At 35.8% G+C, this 20,293-nt stretch overlaps 1 protein-coding gene across 9 annotated transcripts in view; it reads left to right on the top strand.

The window, feature by feature from the left end:
• SDCCAG8 (serologically defined colon cancer antigen 8) overlaps nucleotides 1–20,293 on the top strand; it is a 259,213-nt gene that overhangs the window by 47,637 nt on the left and 191,283 nt on the right. For 8 of the 9 annotated variants that reach the window (XM_029227094.1, XM_029227092.1, XM_029227090.1 and 5 more), the window contains exons 8-9: nucleotides 2,611–2,799; nucleotides 15,132–15,270. In XM_029227094.1, the coding sequence (XP_029082927.1) occupies nucleotides 2,611–2,799; nucleotides 15,132–15,270 (328 nt within the window). The remainder of the gene's footprint in view (nucleotides 1–2,610; nucleotides 2,800–15,131; nucleotides 15,271–20,293) is intronic. The other variant, XM_029227096.1, reaches the window with a different exon arrangement.

Raw genomic sequence — 20,293 nt, 5'->3', positions numbered from 1 at the left:
TATATGAAATTTGCCAAGAATGGTAAAGGATAAGGGGATTTGTGAAGTCCTTTTTCAAATCCCATTTCAAAGAACTGTGAGCTAAATTATAAATTTTATCCCTTTATCAGTTGTAAAATATTTGTGTTTTCCCATAGAAAAAAGAATCAGAAGTTGCTCTTATGGAAATTATGTTTTTAAAATAAAATAGTATAAATAAAGCACTTTAATTTTCAAATTACAAGCAAGTATTTTTTTCCTCTGTAGGTAGTCTTCGTCTAATTTTTAAATTGCAACAATAATATAATAGTTTGAGTATTTGTATACATGGTGAATTTGAGTATATATGAATTTTCATGTACTTTTTGATATGTTATCAAAAATCCCAATAAAACCTATATATTATAGATTAACCATTAGTGCTTTGTTATATGAGTAGGAAAAGATAGGAGTTAATTTTTTTAAATTAAAGGTTAATTGAAATAGTGGTAATGAAATATTTTCAAGTGGAATAACCTTTAAAATATTTTTATAATTTTATTTTAATAAGTCCAATTTGAAATAAAATTTAACATCTTCCAGGCTGTACATTGTCTAGAAACATAACTAGAGTAATACTAAGAACCAGAACTCATGGCTTTTGTTGCAAATGTTATTATTCATTTATTTTAATATACTCTTATGCTTTTCATGCCTCATAAGGTTGAGGATTTCTCTAGAGATCTTTACTAGAGCTTTCATGAAGAAACCTAAACTTTTAAAAGGTGGTCTAATTTTTGGTTTCTTGATTTGCTATATGTTGATTTCTATTGTGTTTTGGTTCTTCAGTTTTTAAAGTGATATATTTCTAGGTCATTATATTTTTGGGAATGTGACTTATTTTGTCTCATTCACAATTCAACTATGCAATCTTTAATTACATTAAAACGTCACTTTGCAATGGACCAGACTTTGTTTCCTGCATTCTTCTGTTTCCTCATTTTCTTTTAGTATAATTTAAGATTATTTGAAGCAGCATTTTCTTAAAGAAAGAAATAAAATCACTACTCTTATAAACTCTGGTTTTATGTTACCTATTTGTTTTTAATTTTCTTTTTGCCATTTCATGTAACTGAATCTACTTGAGTGTTTTGAATTTGAACCTGACAGAAATAGTAATGGAGACTCTGACTTTGGAATGTACTTCTAAAGTTCTTTTTAAGCCTTTGAAAGTCAGACTTTTTCTACATGATAAGTAGAAAGAAAACTTATTATGTTGTAGATATCATCTTGGGAATAGGACATCAACAGCTCCTATTTTTCTGCTTCAGCGTGTCATTAGATTAGCTTTTTTTAACCCTTAGATTTCCTGTAGATCTTTCCCACCTCTCCCAGGCTGTCTCAAAGCCCCCTAAATCCCAAGAGTCGAGGTAGTATGTGACAGCCAGGTGTCTTGATTATTGGCTTCTCCTTTGTGACAGTGAACAAATTAGGATGGCTATAAATCTCTGAATTTAATAGAAACAGCAGAGAGTAGTCTGAGCCAGAGATAAAGTGCCTGCCTTCAGCAGTCTAAGAATTTAAGAACAACTTTTTCCTTTTTAAGTTAGGAAGTTTTAAAAAAATACAACATGAAAGGGATGTGTATGCAAGGAAGCTCAGTTTACCCAAGTTGACTTTACCAAAGCTTTTTTGGGGAGGGGGAGGAAAATACAACCCATATACTGGTCTTTTAATCCTTGACAAGTCAACTTGGAGAAAAACCTCATCCAAGAGCTATCCCATTAAAACAAACAAAGAGCACACACACACAGTTCCTCAGCCCTTTCTTTACCAAGCTGCATATTTCCAGCTAATAGCTGCTACTTATGAAATCTTATGTCTGGCAAGTTCTAGCTTCTTTCTGTAGCCCACTCTCTTTTGAAGCAGTTCTTTGTAGATTAGATAATTTTTTTTGAATTTTATTTTATTTATTTTTTTATACAGCAGGTTCTTGTTAGTTATCTATTTTATACATATTAGTGTATATATGTCAATCCCAATCTCCCAATTCATCCCACCACCACCACTGCTCCCCCACCCACTGCTTTCCTCCCTTGGTGTCCATACATTTGTTCTCTACATCTGTGTCTCTGGATAATTTTCTTTTTTTTTTACTGAAGAAAAATGAACAGTAATAAATTACTCATGCATAAAATCCATTTTCTTTATGTGATCTTTTAAGGTTGTCTTTACAAATTTTAAGGGGTGAACATTTGAAATAGGGTATTTCCCTCAATTCAAGGATATTGTGTTATGTTGCTCCACCCCTTTATTAAGAGAAACTATTTAGGATTTGTGTTTGGAGTTTTATTTTTTTGTGTGGAGATAGGATCCTGTGAAAAAAAAGCCAGTATCAGAGGCAGACTAATCTGTTAAAATCTTAAAACAACTTGAAATTTAATATTTTCAAGGCTCATTTTATTCAAAGTGTCAATTAGGATAATTACACTTACATTTTAGGGCTGTGGTAAGAACTAATAAGGTACTGTATGTAAAGCACCTAATAAGGTAAGCACCAGTAAATGATAGTAGTTATTACTATGATGATACATTTAGAAGTAGTGTACTTTTACCTGGCCATTTGCTGGAACTTTTTTCCCTTCTTTTTAGGAAAGACCTAGTTGAATATCAGAAAAATTGTGAAGATCTTAAAGAGCGACTAAAGCATAAAGAGTCTCTTCTTGCTGCTAATATTTCTAACCGTGTTGGTGGTCTTTGTTTGAAATGTGCTCAGCATGAAGCTGTGCTTTCCCAAACCCATAATAATGTTCACATGCAGACCATTGAAAGACTGTCTAAGTAAGTATGTTTCTATATGTGGAGTCTTTGGCAACATGGAAACTCATGTCTTTAAATGGGCACAGTAGTTTTTTATGCCCATGCTAAATCGCATGTTAAGCTTCAAATAAAATGGATTTTAAAAGGTCCCTTCATTGTAGCTTTCTTAAAGACAGAATATGTGGGTTCTGCCAACTGTGTATAGCCGTGTCATTTTAGACAAATAATTTTATCTTTCTTGGTTTCAGTCTCATCTGAAATGAGAGAATTGAAGTAGATAACCTTTATAATTCTGTTCATTTCTATAACTCTATAATTGCAAATCCAGCACTATTCATAACAAGACTGAGTTTGAGAGGAATTCTTTCGATTTTGCCTTATTTTGGATATCCCTGCTGTAGTATAGGTAAAGTGAGTTTTTATCAAGTTTTTATCATGTGACTGTTGTGAAGAATATTATGAGTACACTGGAAGAAGGGCCCACTATATCCCATTATTAGTATTTGAGATCGACTAAGGACAAATTACAAATGAGCTTTTATGGAATCAAAGTTTTCATCTAGGCTGAAATACTACAGTTTTCTGTGTACATCTTTTTTGTTTTGTTTTCAGTATTCCAGAGGAAGCCCTTTCCTATGAAAATTATATTCTGTAGAAGTTGAGAATTATTATTTAATATACCATCCAATGATGATTTATAGAGGGTGTTCTCTCTCACATGCCTTCTACTTTTCTCTGTGCTCAAGGTCACCTCTCTCTGTCTGTTTGGGTTCATTTAAATAGTTCAAACATCACTTCCTCTTAGAAGTATTCTCTCACCAGCCTCACCCCATTTTGTCCTCAATTGATTTAGGGTCTTTCCTCCTGTAACTTTATAATATATTGTGTATACTTGCAGACAGCAACTGTGCTTTGTTTATTTCTGTATCCCTGGCTTCTAGCAGAGTACCTGGCCTACAGGCATTTTGGTATTTATTGCTTAACATCAGAGATCGTCTAATTGGAACTGGTGTCAGGAGTCGAAAGACTTGGTCAATAAAGTTGGTTTTGAACTTTGGACAAATGACTTTACTTCCCTAAGTTTGGAGTCTTCTTTTGTTTGGGGGAATAATACCTACCTCTTGGGATATTATAGATGCAGCTTAGCCTTGTGACTAGAGCACTAGCTTTTGAGTCAGTCTGCCTGGGTCCATACTTTGGTTCTACTGATAACTTACTATGTAACCTCACAAAAATTACTTAATTTCTCATGCCTCAATTCCCCCATTTGAAAATGGAGATAAAAGTACCTAATAGTGTTATATTTGAGGGGACATTGAAAGAATACCTATATAGTACTTAAAACAGTTCCTGCCATATTGTAAATTCTCTATAAATATTAAAATCCTTCTGTACCTCACATACTTTAGAAGCAGTCAAAATGTCTGGTAGCCATGGTTTCTACGTATGACTAACCTATTGTCTGTTATATAAAAACTGAATTTCTCCAGTGGTAGTTTTCATGATCTACAGTGGTAGTCCTGCTTTTTGTTAAATATTATGTTAATTCTTAAATATATTATTAACATATATATTTAACATAATGACAATTTATTAAGTATGTTAAATATATTTTCAGATACAAGTAACTTGTGGTAAACATTTCTTATATGCCAAGGACTGTGCCAGATAATTTAAAAACATAATCTCTTTTAATCTTAGTAAAGCATTGGTGAGGTAAATACATTACCCTCATTTTACAACTAAGGAAACTGAGGCTCAGAGAAGTTAAAAATTTGCTTGTTTATATTTGAAAAAAAGAATGGAATCATACTTCACAAAAGTAAATTCAGGATGGTTTAAAGACCTAGATATGATTCTAGACTACAAAAGTATTAGAAGAAAATATAGAAAAATATCTTTATGGCCTTGGGCTAATTAAAGTTCTGAGCATGACGAGGGAAGTGAGAGTCATAAAGGAAAAAAAAACTTGACTCCATTAAAACAAAACATCCTTATGATACAATATTACAAACTAAAAAGATGGGAAAATATTTACATTTTATATAACACAAATTTTGGTACAATGTATAAATAATTTCCTTTGAAAGAAACAGAAAAGAAAAACTGCCCAGTTGCAAAATGGATATAGATTAGGAACTGGTAAGCAATAAAAGAGGAAGATAATACATGAGGAAGCACTCATTCTTTTTTTTTTAATTGAAGTGTAATTGACCCACAATACTATGTTAGTTCCAGGTGTACAACATAGTGATTTGATAATTCTATACATTTGCAAAATGATCACCACAACAAGTCTAGTAATATCTGTCACCATGCAAAATTATTACAATATTATTAACTATATTCCCCATGCTGTACATTTCATCCTTTTGACTTATTTATTTTGTAACTAGAAGTTTGTAGTGCTTATTCTCACCTGTTTTACTCATCCTTCCAAACCCCTCCTCTCTGGCAACCACCTGTTTGTTCTCTGTATCTATGAGTCTGTTTCTATTCTGTTATGTTTGTTCATTTGTTTTGTTTTGTTTTTCAGGTTCCACACATAAATGAAATCATATGGTATTTGTCTTTCTCTGTGTGACTTATTTTAGTTAGCATAATACCCTCTAAGTCCATCCATATTGTTGCAGATGGCAAGATTTTATTCCTTTGTATGGCTGAGTAATATTTCATTGTTTATGTATGTGTATATACACACATACATCACATACTCTTTAATCCATTCATCTGTTGATGGACATGTAGGTTGCTTCTATATCATGGCTATTGGAAATAAGACTGCAATGAACATAGGGGTGCATACATCCTTTTGAATTTCTGTTTTTGTTTTCCTCTGAAAAATACCCAGAAGTGAAATTGCTGGATCCTATGGTAGTTCTACTTTTAATTTTTTGAGGAACTTCCATACTGTTTTACCTAATGGCTTACTAATTTACATTTCCAACAACAGTGCTCTAGAGTTGCCTTTTTTCCACATCTTTGCCAACACTTGTTATTTGTTGTCATTTTGATGATAACCATTCTGACAGGTATGAAGTGCTATCTAATTGTGCATTTTCCTGATGATTAGTGTTGCTGAGCATCTTATCATGTGGCTATTGGCCATCTATTTGAGTTCTTTGGAAAAATGTCTATTTAGGTCCTCTGCTCAGTTTTTAATCAGGCTATTTTTTTATGTTGAGTTGCATGAGTTCTTTGGATATTTACCCCTTATCAGATATGTCGTTTGGATATTAACCCCATATCAGGTACATAGTTTGCCAATATCTTCTCCCATTCAGTAGGCTGCCTTTTCATTTTGTTGATAGTTTCCTTCACTGTGTAAAAGCATTTTATTTTGATGTAGTCACACTTGTTTATTTTTGTTTTGTTTCCCTTGTGAGGAGATATATCAAAAAAATATTGCTAAGACCAATGTCAAAGAGCATGCTGGCTATGTTTTCTTCTAGGAGTTTTATAGTTGCAGGTCTTACATTTAATTCTTTAATCCATTTTCAGTTTATATGTGTTTATGGTGTGAAAAAGTAGTCCAGTTTGACTCTTGCATGTAGCTGTCAAGGTTTACTAACACCATTCATTGAAGAGGCTGTCTTTTCCCCATTGTATGTTCTTGCCTACTTTGTCATAGATTAATTGACCATGTAAGCATGGGTTTATTTCTGGGCTCTCTATTCTGTTCCATTGGTCTATGTGTCCATTTTTGTGCCAGTACCATTTGTTTTGATTACTGTAGCTTTGTAGTATAGTTTGAAATCAGGGAGTGTGATACCTTCATCTCTGTTCTTCTTTCTCAACATTGTTTTGGCTATTCAGGGTCTTTTGTTTCCAAACATATTTTAGAATTATTTTCTCTGGTTCTATGAAAAATGCCATTGGTATCTTGATAGGGATTGCATTGAATCTGTAGATTACCTTGGGTACTATGGACATTTTAACAATATTAATTCTTTCAATCCATGAACAGGGGTTATCTTTCCATTTGTTCTGCTGTCTTCAATTTCTTTCATTAGTGTTTTATAGCTGTCCAGTTATAGGTCTTTTACCTCCTTAGTTAGATTTATTTCTAGGTATTTTATTCTTTTTAATGCAATGGGAAATTGGATTGTTTTATTAAATGCTCTTTCTGATAGTTTATTGTTAATGTATAGAAATTCAGCAGATTTCTGTATATTAATTTTGTATCCTAGAACTTTACTGGATTCATTGATGACTATTATTTTTTTGATGGCATCTTGGGGATTTTTTACATATAGTATCATGTCATCTGCAAACAATGACAGTTTTACTTCTTCCTTTCCAATTTGGATTCCTTTTATTTCTTGTCTGATTGCTGTGGCTAGGACTTCCAATACTATGTTGAATAAAAGTGGTGAGTGTCAAAATTAAATAAGTTGACTGTGTAGAATAAGTGGAGCTGCAAGTATCATCTCACACCAGTCAGAATGGCCATCTTCAAAAAATCTACAAACAATAAATGCTGGAGAGGGTGTGGATAAAAGGGAACCTTCATACACTGCTGGTGGGAATGTAAATTGATACAGCCACTATGGAGAACAGTATGGAGGTTCCTTAAAAAACTAAAAATAGAACTACCATATGACCCAGCAATCCCACTACTGGGCATATACACTGAGAAAACCATAATCCAAAAAGAGTCATGTACCACAGTGTTCAGTGCAGCTCTGTTTACAATAGCCAGGACTTGGAAGCAATGTAAGTGTCCATTGACAGATGAATGGATAAAGAAGATGTGGCACATATATACAATAGAATATTACTCAGCCATAAAAAGAAATGAACTTGAGTTATTTGTAGTGAGGTGGATGGACCTAGAGTCTGTCATACAGAGTGAAGTAAGTCAGAAAGAGAAAAACAAATACCATATGCTAACGCATATATATGGAATCTAAGAAAAAAAAAAAAAGGTCATGAAGAACCCAGGGGCAAGACGGGAATAAAGATGCAGACCTACTAGAGAGTGGACTTGAGGGCATGGGGAGTGGGAAGGGTAAGCTGGGACAAAGTGAGAGAGTGGCCTGGACATATATACATTACCAAATGTAAAATAGATAGCTCATGGGAAGCAGTCACATAGCACAGGGAGATCAGCTCAGTGCTTTGTGACCAGCTGGGAGGGTGGGAGGGTGGGAGGGAGGGAGATGCAAGAGGGAAGAGATATGGGGATATATGTATATGTGTAACTGATTCACTTTGTTATAAAGCAGAAACTAACACACCATTGTAAAGCAATTATACTCCAATAAAAATGTTAAAAAACAAAACAAAACCAACGCAGCCAAAATAAATAAATAAATAAATTTATTAAAAAAAAAAAAAAAAAAGAAGAAGAAGTAAGGGTGCCTGTTAAGCAACGATTGGCTGGGGCTTGAAATGATTGCTTAGTTACAAGGAGGGACCTTGAGACCATCAGGTTGCAGGTGGCAGCTGCCAGCAGATACTGTTTTGAGAATAGCTGGTGGTGTCCTTGAGTCTGATACTGTGATAGGGAAGAACAAATCTGACTCCATATAAAATCTGTTTCTTTTACTTTAACCTTTGTATTCTATGGCTTTTGCTTCAAGTTAAGAATGTTGCCTATAGCCTGAAATATACAGGATAGCCCATTCTCAAGGTTCTGACCTTTAAGAGTATAACACTTTTCCATTCATATAGAGATAAAACGTTGCAGAACAGAGAGTAACAGTTGTTTTGTTGGAGGTTTACAGGAACATTGTGACCTAACCTTCATGGACAAAGGATTCCTGCACCAAGAAGTTTGCAACAACCAACCTCACCCCTCCCTCAGCTTGCCCTTAAAAATATTTTGCTGAAACCGTTCAGGGAGTTAGGGTTTCTGGGGGGATCAGTCCCCCATTTTCCTTGCACGCCCCTGCAATAAACCTTTCTCTGCTCCCCCTGCCCACCCCCCCCTCCAAAAAGTGGTGAGAGTGGGAATCCTTGTCTTATTCCTGATCTTAGAGGAAATGCTTTCTGCTTTTCACTGTTGATTGTGATGTTAGCTGTGGGCTTATCATATATGGCCCTTATTATGTTGAGGTATGTTCCCTCTAATCATATTTTCTGGAGAGGTTTTATTATAAATGAATGTTGAATTTTGTCAGAAAGCTTTTTCTGCATCTACTGAGATGATCATATGGTTTTTATTCTTCAGTTTGTTGATGTGGTGTATCACACTGATTGATTTGCAGATATTGAAAAATCCTTGCATCCCTGGGATAAATCCCATTTGATCATGGTGTGTGATCCTTTTAATGTATTGTTGGATTTGGTTTGCTAGTATTTTGCTGAGGATATTTAATTTCCATCTAGGTTCTTCAGTCTGGTTTTGGTGTCAGGGTGATGCTGGCCTCATAAAATGGGCTTGGAAGAGTTCCTTCCTCTGCAGTTTTTTTGGAATAGTTTGAGAAGGATAGGTATTAACTCTTCTCTGAACATTTGGTAGAATTCACCTGTGAAGCCACCTGGTCCTAGACTTTGGTTTGTTGGGAGATTTTTTAAATTACTAATTCAATTTCATTATGAGTAATTGGTCTACTCATATGTTCTATTTCTTTCTGGTTCAGTATTGGGAGATTGTACATTTCTGGGAATTTGTCCATTTCTTCTGGGTTGTTCATTTTATTGGCATAATATTGTTCATAATAATCTCTTATGATCCTTTGAGTTTCTGTGGTGTTGGTTGTGACTTCTCGTTCATCTTTTCTATTGTTGTTTTAGTCTCTATTTCGTTTATTTCCACTCTGATCTTCATGATTTCTATCCTTCAGCTAACTTTGGGTTTTGTTTGTTCTTCTTTTTCTACTACCTTTAGGTGTAAGGTTAGGTTATTTATTTGAGATTTTTCTTGTTTCCTGATGTAGGCTTGTATCTCTATAAACTTCCCTCTTAGAATTGCTTTTGCTGCATCCCATAGATTTTGGATCATTGTGTTTTCATTTTCATTTATCTACAGGTATTTTTTATTTCTTCTTTGATATCTTCAGTGGCCCATTGGTTGTTTTTAGCATATTGTCTATACTCCATGTATTTGTGGTTTTTGTAGGTTTTTTTTTTCTCATAGGTGATTTCAAGGTCAGAAAAGATGCTTGATATGATTTCAAATTTTTTTAATTTACTGAGGCTTGTTTCATGTCCTAGCATGTGATCTTTCTTGGAGAATGGAGAGAATGTATAATCTGCTGGTTTTGGATGAAATGTTCCACATATATCTATTAAGTTATTTGGTCTAATGTATCATATAAGGACAGTGTTCCCTTATTGATTTTTCTGTTTGGATGATCTGTCCATTGATTTAAGTGGGATATTAAGGTCCACTTCTATTATTGTGTCAGTAGCTCCCTTTATGGTTGTTAATATTTGCTTTATGTATTTAGGTGCTCCTATGTTGGGTGCATATATATTTATACTTGTTATATCATCTTCTTGGATCAATCCCTTGATCGTTATGTAATGTCCTTCTTTGTCTCTTGTTACACTCTTTGTTTTAAAGTCTATTTTGTCTGATAAAAGTATTGCTGCCCCCAGCTTTGTTTTGATTTTCATTTGCATGGATTATCTTTTTCCATCCTCTCACTTTCAATCTGTGTGTGTCTTTAGATCTGAAGTGAGTTTCTTGTAGGCAGCATATATACAGGTGTTGTTTCTGTATCCATTCAGCCACTCTGTGTCTTTAGATTGGAGGCTTTAGTCCATTTACATTTAAAATAATTAGTGATAAGTCTGTATTCATTGCCATTTTGTTAATTGTTTGGGGGTTATTCTTGAAGTTCTTTTCTGTCCCTTCTTCTTTTGCTATTTTCCTTTTTCATTTTATGACTATTTTTAGTTTCTTGTTTGTATTTCTTTCTCTTGTGTGTGTGTGTGTGTGTGTGTGTGTGTGTGTGTCTACTACTCTGTCTTCCAGTTTGCTGATTTTTCCTATGTATTATCTAACCTACTATTGATTCCTTCTAGTGTATTTTTAAATTTAGGTTATATATTCTTCAGCTCTGTTTGATTCCTTTTGTATTTTCTAAGTTTTTGTTAAACATCTTCCTGTGTTCATCCACTTTCCTCCCAAATTCATTGTGCATGTTTATGATCATTAACTTGAACTCTTTATTAGAGACTGCTTATCTCCACTTCACCTAGTTCTTCTTTGCAAGTTTTATCTTATTTTAAAAGGTATTCATTCTGTTATTATTCAAGGAAATACATTTAAAAATGCCAACTATCAAATTGGTGAACATTTAAAAAAGGTCTCAAGAATGATGGGGCTATGAATAAGTGTGTATTTTCATACCCTGCTGGTGGAACTATAAATTGACACTACTTTGAAGGGTAATTTAGCACTATTCATTAATATTTAAATTATGTATTACACATTTCAGAATCTACAATAGAGAATGTATGTATGTGCATAATGGGGCATTTGTAGGAACTCTTTTTGCAGCATTATTTGTGATGGTATCGTGATATTGTGATTTAATAAGAAATATGTATTTTGGTCTTCATCTCCTGTTCCTTGCATAGAGCTCCTAAAACTCCTGTATTTTTCTGAGTGGTAAAAGTAATAGGTACATATTTTGTACTAATATTTGGGTTTTGTCCCCTGCTTCTGAAATAGGTTGTTATTCTTAAGAAGCCCATTTCAACCACTCCTGAGTTTATGTTAAGTAGATGACTTTTGGATACCCACTAAGGATGGGAGTGCTGGTTGCCACAGAAACCATCCATATGATTAGAAGATTGGAATTTTCAGTCTCTACTGCCCAGCCTTTAGGAAGGGGAAGGGCTGGAGATGGAGTCCAGTCACCAATGGCAATGATTTAATCAAGCATGCCTATGGAACTTCTATAAAAACCCTAAACAATGGAGTTTAGGGAGCTTCTGGATTGGTCAAAACATTGAGGTGGTAGAGGGTGGCGCTCCCAGACAGGGCATGGAAGGTCCACACCCCTTTCCACATACCTTGCCCTAGGCATCTCTTCTGTTTATCTGTTCATGAGTTGGGTCTTTTATAATAAAGGGGAAATAGTAAGGAAAACACTTTCCTGAGTTCTGTGAACTGTTCTAGCAAAGTATTTAATCCTAGAAGGGGTCATGGGAACCCATGATTTCTGGCCAGTTGGTCAGAGATACAAGATACCTGGGACTTGCAATCGGCACCTAAAGTGGAGGGCAGTTTTGTGGGACTGAGCCTTAACCTGTGGGGTCTGTACCAACTCCAGGCAATTAGTGTCAGAATTCAGTTAGTGTCCACTGAGAATTAAGAGAAGTGCTGTATGTGGAAAACCTACACATGTGGTATCAGAAGTGTTGTGAATACAGAAACTGGGTGTAGAAGAAAACAAGAGGTTTTTCTTTTAGATGTGAACAACCTAAATATTCTTCAAAGAAGAATAACTGAACTACAATTGAGATAACTATGAAATTTTATGCACAGCCAAAAAAAAAATGATTGAAGTAGATCTATATGTACTAATGTGGGACCAAGTTCCAAAATATGTTGTTGAAGGAAAAAAATAAAACAAGATGAGAAAGACATACCTGGTATGAAACTGTTTGTATTCCTTCAGAGGTCCATCCACAACCTTACTATATATTTTCTCCAGGTTCATATATATGCGTAGAGAAAGATATGAAAGAATAAACACACAATATTTAACAGTGATTACCACTGGAGAAGTAGAAGAAGGCATTGAAATTGAAAATATGTTTTAAATAGGTCTCTAACCATATTGGTAATTAATTTATTATAAGGAGAAAGTAATGAAAATTTAATTTTAAAATGGAAAAAGCATATTCAAAGTCATGCAGATAAAGAGGATAGTCTAAGATAAACTAAGTAGTCTGACAAAACCAATCAACAAATAAAAAACTTTTTTCCCCCCTATTATATTGCATTTCATATTATCCTTTTAGGTCATGAGAAAAATATTTTGAAAGGAAGCTACAGTGTTTACATTGATTCCAAGTCTGGCAGTCATTTAGGAATTAGATTCTTGCTCAGTTATATATTTCTTTGTCTCTATCCTAAATTTCAGCTCTTAGCCTCTTAAAATAAATGTTAACCTTCTCAGTTTGGTTTTCTGCTTTGTCAGCATGTCGTTGGCTCATGTTCTACCTTAATAACAGTATACTATGGAAGGTTTCTGCTTTTATTATAAATGAAAATCTTTGTCTATATGACCTAAGCTGGTGTTCAGTTTCTTTCAGTTTAGTAATGCAGAATGCTGAATACTGAGTGTATGCTGACTTTGAAGAGTGACCAAAACTTTTTACGTTTGGATTTCTAGTTTGAAGCATAGTTAGAAGCCTGAACCCTCAAAGAACTGTATCATAGTATTTCCTGCATGACTCTAATACGGATTTTTAAAAAGTTATATCCCAAATATGATAAATCAAAAGAGTTTCCTGGTCTCTATTCAAAATGTAGCATTGTAACACTAGTTTTAAACTACGTTGTTGATTTTTTAGCATGTAATTTATTGACTATGTGACACAACATTGGACAGCTGAAAAGGAGAGGATCAGGCACAACTTGGAGACCAGACGACCCATATGTTTGTGGTGTTTGTTAGGGCACTTGGGACTTTTTGGAGAGAATACTTAACAACTGCTGAGTACATTGGATATAATTTAAAAGTTGGTTTGAAGTCCTTATAGTATTTTTTAATTCTGCCTTCCACTCAGACCTCATTATGTCATGAAGTAGGTAAGAGCAACAATAACCGCTCTTTCTTTCTTAATGATCAAAATACTTTCAAATGGGATTCAGGGTGGAACTGCTTTATATTAAACTCCTTTCTGTAGCTCATAGTGCCTTGGAGGAGCTTCAGTGTACTTTTCAGACAGGAGAAGTGATTACTACTGTACTATCCTGGGACTTCAGTCCAGCCTGTGACTTGGGGGTGGGTGATTGGCAATCTTCTGCATAGCTGGCTTTGAAAGACTATGGGTAGGAACTTCCCAGAAATGAGGAATAAGGAAATGTTGTAGTTAGCCTTCTAGACTGTCTTTTTAAAAACAGTGATAATACTTATTAACAATGCTTAATAAAGCTTAAAACTGCTAGCAACTGTGGAATAACTTAAGAATTAAAGGCACTTCTTAGGCACTCCATATTTCAAGATGAAGCTCATGTATATATCAGCCCAACTCTCCCTTTTCCTTATTTTAAACATTGGCCAAGATTATTCAGGGACTTTCTCCTTTTTGCTCTGATTATTGCACTAGGTTCCTTAAATACTACATGCTCGTTAGTTCATCCCAGAACTGACACCCATGCTTCTTACCTCATCTTCTGCCTCAGCTGCTCTTTCATCTGGATCATGATGGCATGTTACAGGGTTAATGCTGCATTGCTTGCTTTGTTTGAAAGACTCCTTGATCATATTCATCAAAATATTCCCATGGTATTTTTAAGCAGTTAAAGAACTTTTGCCTTGGAAGATGGTAATTTGGAGAACTGCCCTCTCATTCTCACATTGATAAATCATGTAAAATTTCCCATTGTGAGAGGCTCACTCAGGCCTGGTGTTGGGCTGGCCATGTAGGATTTTATATGGATTTATTTAATCCATAAGATTGGATCCTTGCTATTTTACATGCCAACGCATTTTGGCATTCAGTTCAATTCTATCCCCAAGAAATAGCTTAGCCTAGGGTACTTCTGAAAATTGCTAAGGAAGGGATGGATCTAGGCAAGGGTCAAAACCTGTGGGATAAGATTTTGTAAAATAATGAGCATTATATGTGTAACCAGGGCACTTGAGTGATTCAACAGTACTACCCATTGAAAGAAGAAATATGTTCATAAGTAGGTGAAAGTTTTTAATTCATAGAGAAGGGTGAAAAAGAGGATTGTGAAGGAAGATGAAAAGGAAAGGACATATGTTTGTTCTAGTAGAGAGGGGAGTCAGCAGTGTAAACAAAATTTCAGTAGTCCCTTCTTACCATGGTTACTTCTACTTTGAAGTACAATCCCCACCTTCCCTACTTTATTACTTTTTTCTCCTTTTCTGCCCCCCACCTTTTTAATTTTTAAATTAATTTCCTCTTTTCTGGGCTTCCCTCTCCAGCCCTCAGTGTGCCAGTCCTCTCCATAATTGGTTATTATCCCACGTGGATGCAGTCCTGCCATGAATGCTCATGGCTTTTTTGGCTGCTCTGCCTGCCCCTCACCAAGTGAGGACGGAGGGTCTTTCTCTGGGGTGTGCTTGAATATGTGCTGAGCTGGCCTGCCCTGGCTCTTCTTCTAATACATATTAATGCTTTTTTCTCCCTGACGTATGAATACACGATCATTTGATCATTTGTTGTTTTCAATGTTCTTTTTGTGCTGACAGAGAAAGAGATGACTTAATGTCTGCACTAGTTTCCGTGAGGAGCAGCTTGACAGAGGTGCAGCAAAGAGAAGTAAGTGCTTATGAGCAGGTGAAACAAGCTGTGCAAATGACTGAGGAGGCCAACTTTGAGAAAACCAAGGCAAGTCTAATAACATAAAGGCATGCCATAATTGCCTTTTTTTTTCTTTTCTGAGTATTTGTTTGGTTATTCTCCATAGCTAAACTGTTTTTTTCCAAACACACAAAGTAAATACCAGTTTGTTAATGTTGACTTTCTAAATTAAACAGATATGCTCTTTGGAGAATTCTTATTCCCCTGCAAATTCTCTTGCTGTATCACTATTGAAAGAATAGTATTATGATGTGATACAGTACTTTGAGAGACTTGTATGCTTAATCTTTTTATTTGCCGATAACTTTTAATGCGAAGTGAAACTATTAACACCCATAGTCACCCATTTGTGTATGCTCATGTATGTGAAGACAGATGTTTTTCCTCTATACCTGGGAAAGTTTGAGAACATCCAGATATGCCACAATAATAATATATGTGTATTTAATAGCATCTTTAGCTATGAGTCTGTATCCATTGTGTGCTTAAGTCAAACGCATTTAATGATAATGATAATGACAGTAATAGTTAACACTTAGTGATCAGGCAGTGTTCTAAGCACTTTGAATAGTAGGAGGTTACTGATGATTCATTTCTGTGTTTGGGGGCCACACCTTAAGCCATTAAAGTTGCTATGTATTTTCCCTAAACACACTAGCCACGCTTCAAGTACTTAGTAGCCACATGTAGCTAGTGATTACTGTATTGGTCAGTGCAGATATAGAACATGTCCATTATCACAAAAAATGCTTTAGGTAGCATTGGCCTGAGCCATATAGTAGCATCACTATTTTATTAAACTATTGGGCTAATCACCTTTATATTAAGCTTCTCCTTAGTCATTGCCTTACCCGTTTATCTCTATCCAGACCATCTTTAACTCTTCCTAGACCATTTGACCCTCATAATGCCCCTATGCCTTTTGAAACTTATGTTCATTCTGACCAAATGCCCTAACATATTTTGCTTCCTCAAACACTCTTACATCTTCATTTGGACTGACTCTAGCTGTCCCTTGCTGATGTTATGACCCTCAAAACCTCCAGTGAAGCCCTTTGCTGTTCATTTTGTCTCATGTGACTGTGATGGAGGGGTCAGCATTCATATCACCCCATACTGCCGTTTCCAGGCCTTTGCTTTCGTACCTACTAACTCGTCTTTGAAATTAGTTTACCATTTCTCTTTGAAATCATCGTTGATTCTCCTCCCCCTAATTTTAATCAATATAAACTCTCAATCTGGAAGACACTATTTGACATTTTTTTTTAAAGAAAATCATCCATCACTTGGGCTTATAAAATAGTTGTAAGATCTTTGACACCTTTTAAGAGCTTTAGCCTCTGACACTTTTCCCGCTTGTCTATGTCCTTTCAGGCTGCTATAACAAAGACACCTTAGACAGGGTGGCTTAAACAACAAACATTTATTTCTCATAGTTCTGGGAAGTGCAAGATCAAGGCACCAGCAGATTTGGTGTTTGGTGAGAGCTCACTTTCTGGTTCATAAACAGCTCTCTTCTCACTGTGTCTTCACATGGTGGAAGGGGCAAGGGAACTCTTTGAAGTCTATTTTATAAGGGCACTAATCCCATTCATGAGGGCTCCACCTTCATGACCTAATCACCTCCCATAGGGCCCACCATCTAATTCCATCATATTGGGGGTTAGATTTCTACATGTGACTTCTGGAGAGGCACAAACATTCAGTCCATAGCACCCTCTACTTTATCTCTTTTCATCATTCTGAAAGGTTTCCACATCCATACTGTTAACATATGCAACATCTTAGTCCCGACACACTTTGCTTTCCTTAACTCTAACATTTTCTATGTTCTTCTGTAACTCCCACGTGAACTGAAGGGTCCACGAGATCTCAAACTCAAACTGATCTCTCTGACCAGAGCCTTTTCTCTTCCTCCCTATCTCAGTTAAATCTACTCAGTGTCCTCATAACTGCCTCCAGTTCTTCTACCTCCTTTCATATCTTATTTTATCTATTATCTTCAGGCTGTTCCTCTTCCCTTTCCATTTAGATGTGCATTTTATGATCTCAAACTAAATTCATTATATTCACTTCATCAAAACAGCTGTGTTCTCTACTCGCTGAATGGCACTTTTGTCCACTGTCATGCCCTGATTGGGAACTGGATGTCATCCTCTCCTTTGGCTTCCAACCAATCACTAAATAGGAGTTTTAATCCCTGAAGTTTGCTTGAATTCTTTCCTCACTGTCACCTTTCTTGTTCAGGATACCATAATCTCTGGATTCATGAATTATAACATCCCTTGTCTCTTTTCCTTCACTCTGTTCCCTACAATGCAGCTAGAAGTGATCTTTCTTCAAAGCAGATTTTATCATGTGACTCTCTGATTTAAAATCCATCAGTGGTTTCCCACTGCCTTCAGGGTAATCTCCAAACTACTTCACATGCTTATGAGGTCTGTCCTAATGTGCTTCCTTTCGACCCTTTAGTGCCACTTTTTACTCTCCTCCAACAGACTCAGCCCCTGTCAGCTTGGAAAGGCAGTAGAATTTAGAGGTTGAGCATGGTCTTAGTAGAGTTAGCGAGACCTAGATTCAACTTCCAGCTCCACCATTCACCAGCTGTGTGACCTTGGGCAAGTTATTTAATTCTCTGTGCCTCAGTTTTTCTTCATCTGTGAAATGGAAATAATATCTGACACATAGGATTTTAATGAGGACTGTATTTTAAAATTTACATCTGTTATCTTATAGAAACTCTGGCACAAAATATTTCTTCAATAAGTAGTTGTGGTGATGGTGATGGCTATTAATCCCTGTGTTTATGCCATGCTTTTTCTAGCCTCTGGGTCTCTGTACATGCCATGCAAATTCTTCTCCACACCATTGCTTGGATATTTTCTTCATCCTTCATGCCACTGTCTCTAGAAAATCTATGATCTCCCATGTCTAGATTTGATATACCTCTTATGTACTTTTAGAGCAGGGTTTCTCAACCTTGGCATGGCTGACATTTTGATGTACATAATTCTTTGTTTTAGAGATTGTCCTCCATGCTATAGGATATTTAGCAGCATCCCTGGCCTCTACCCACTAGATTCCAGTAGCACATCCCTCTCCCCCAAGTTCTGATAACCAAAGATATCTCCAGACACTGCCAAATGACCCTGAGGGGGGTGGTGCAGAATTGCCCCCAGTTGAGAACTACTCATTACAGCATTTATCAAAATGTATTATTATTGGTTATTTGTCTGTATCTTTCATTAAACTTTAAACTCCTTGGCAGGAAGTAACTTGTCCATCTTGTCACTATTAAATCTCTAGTATCTTACATAGTGTTTGGTAAGTAATAGGTACTCAGTAAATATCCGCTAAGGGAATTGCAGTGTGCTCTCAGTAACACTCTAGAATTCTGTTATTCTTACCTTTCCAATTTAACTACTTTACCAGTGCCACGTGAAAGTTAAGCCAAATCATACATGTTTTCCCTGTCATTTTCAGCCTATCAAGTGTTACTGAGGGAAGCCATGTAAGAAAGCAACAGAATGAATTCCACAGGAGAGTAATACCGGTCATGTTCAGTGTATAAGTACTGTTTAGCAATTCTTTTCCTTGCAGTTGACTACCACATATACTTTTCTACTTTTATTTTATTTTATATTTTTTAACATCTTTATTGGAGTATAATTGCTTTACAATGGTGTGTTAGTTTCTGCTTTATAATAAAGTGAATCAGCTATACATATACATATATCCCCATATCTCCTCCCTCTTGGGCCTCCCTCCGACCCTCCCTATCCCACCCCGCTAGGTGGTCACAAAGTATCGACCTGATCTCCGTGTGCTATGTGGCTGCTTCCCACTAGCTAGCTATTTTACGTTTGGTAGTATATATAAGTCCATGCTACTCTCTCACTTCGTCCCAGCTTACCCTTCCCCCTCTCCATGTCCTCAATCCATTCTCTATGTCTGTGTCTTTATTCCTGTCCTGCCCATAGGTTCTTCAGAAGCTTTTTTTTTTAGATTCCATATATATGTGTTAGCATACGGTATTTGTATTTCTCTTTCTGACTTACTTCACTCTGTATGACAGACTCTCCGGCCATCCACCTCACTACAAATAACTCAATTTTGTTTCTTTTTGTGGCTGAGTAATATTCCATTGTATATATGTGCCACATCTTCTTTATCCATTAATCTGTCGATGGACACTTAGGTTGCTTCCATGTCCTGACTATTGTAAATAGAGGGGCAATGAACATTGTGGTATGTGACTCTTTTTGAATTATGGTTTTCTCAGGGTATATGCCCGGTAGTGGGATTGCTGGGTCATATGGTAATTCTATTTTTAGTTTTTTAAGGAATCTTCATACAGTTCTCCATACTAGCTGTATCAATTTACATTCCCACCAACAGTGCAAGAGGGTTCCCTTTTCTCCACACCCTCTCCAGCATTTATTGTTTGTAAATTTTTTGATGATGGCCATTCTGACTAGTGTGAGGTGATACCTCATTGTAGTTTTGATTTCCATTTCTCTAATGATTAGTGATGTTGAGCATCCTTTGATGTGTTTGTTGGCTATCTGTGTATCTTCTTTGGAGAAATGCCTATTTAGATCTTCTGCCCATTTTTGGATTGGGTTGTTTGTTTTTTTTGATATTGAGCTACATGAGCTGCTTGTAAATTTTGGAGATTAATCCTTTGTAAGTTGCTTCATTTGCAAATATTTTCTCTCATTCTGAGGGTTGTCTTTTCGTCTTCTTTATGGTTTCCTCTGCTGTGCAAAAGCTTTTAAGTTTCATTAGGTCCCATTTGTGTATTTTTATTTCCATTACTCTAGGAGGTGGGTCAAAAAGGATCTTGCTGTGATTTATGTCATAGAGTGTTCTGCCTATGTTTTCCTCTAAGAGTTTGATGGTGTCTGGCCTTACATTTAGGTCTTTAATCCATTTTGAGCTTATTTTTGTGTATGGTGTTACAGAGTGTTCTAATTTCATTCTTTTACATGTAGCTGTCCAGTTTTCCCAGCACCACTTATTGAAGAAGCTGTCTCTTCTCCATTTTTCA

The sequence above is a fragment of the Monodon monoceros genome, unplaced genomic scaffold (genome assembly GCF_005190385.1).
Source record: "Monodon monoceros isolate NGI ecotype Baffin Bay Population unplaced genomic scaffold, NGI_Narwhal_1 Super_Scaffold_18, whole genome shotgun sequence".
NCBI classification, from domain to species: Eukaryota; Metazoa; Chordata; class Mammalia; order Artiodactyla; family Monodontidae; genus Monodon; species Monodon monoceros.
Note: the sequence above shows the minus strand (reverse complement) of the source record. Positions and strands in the feature narration are given on the sequence as shown.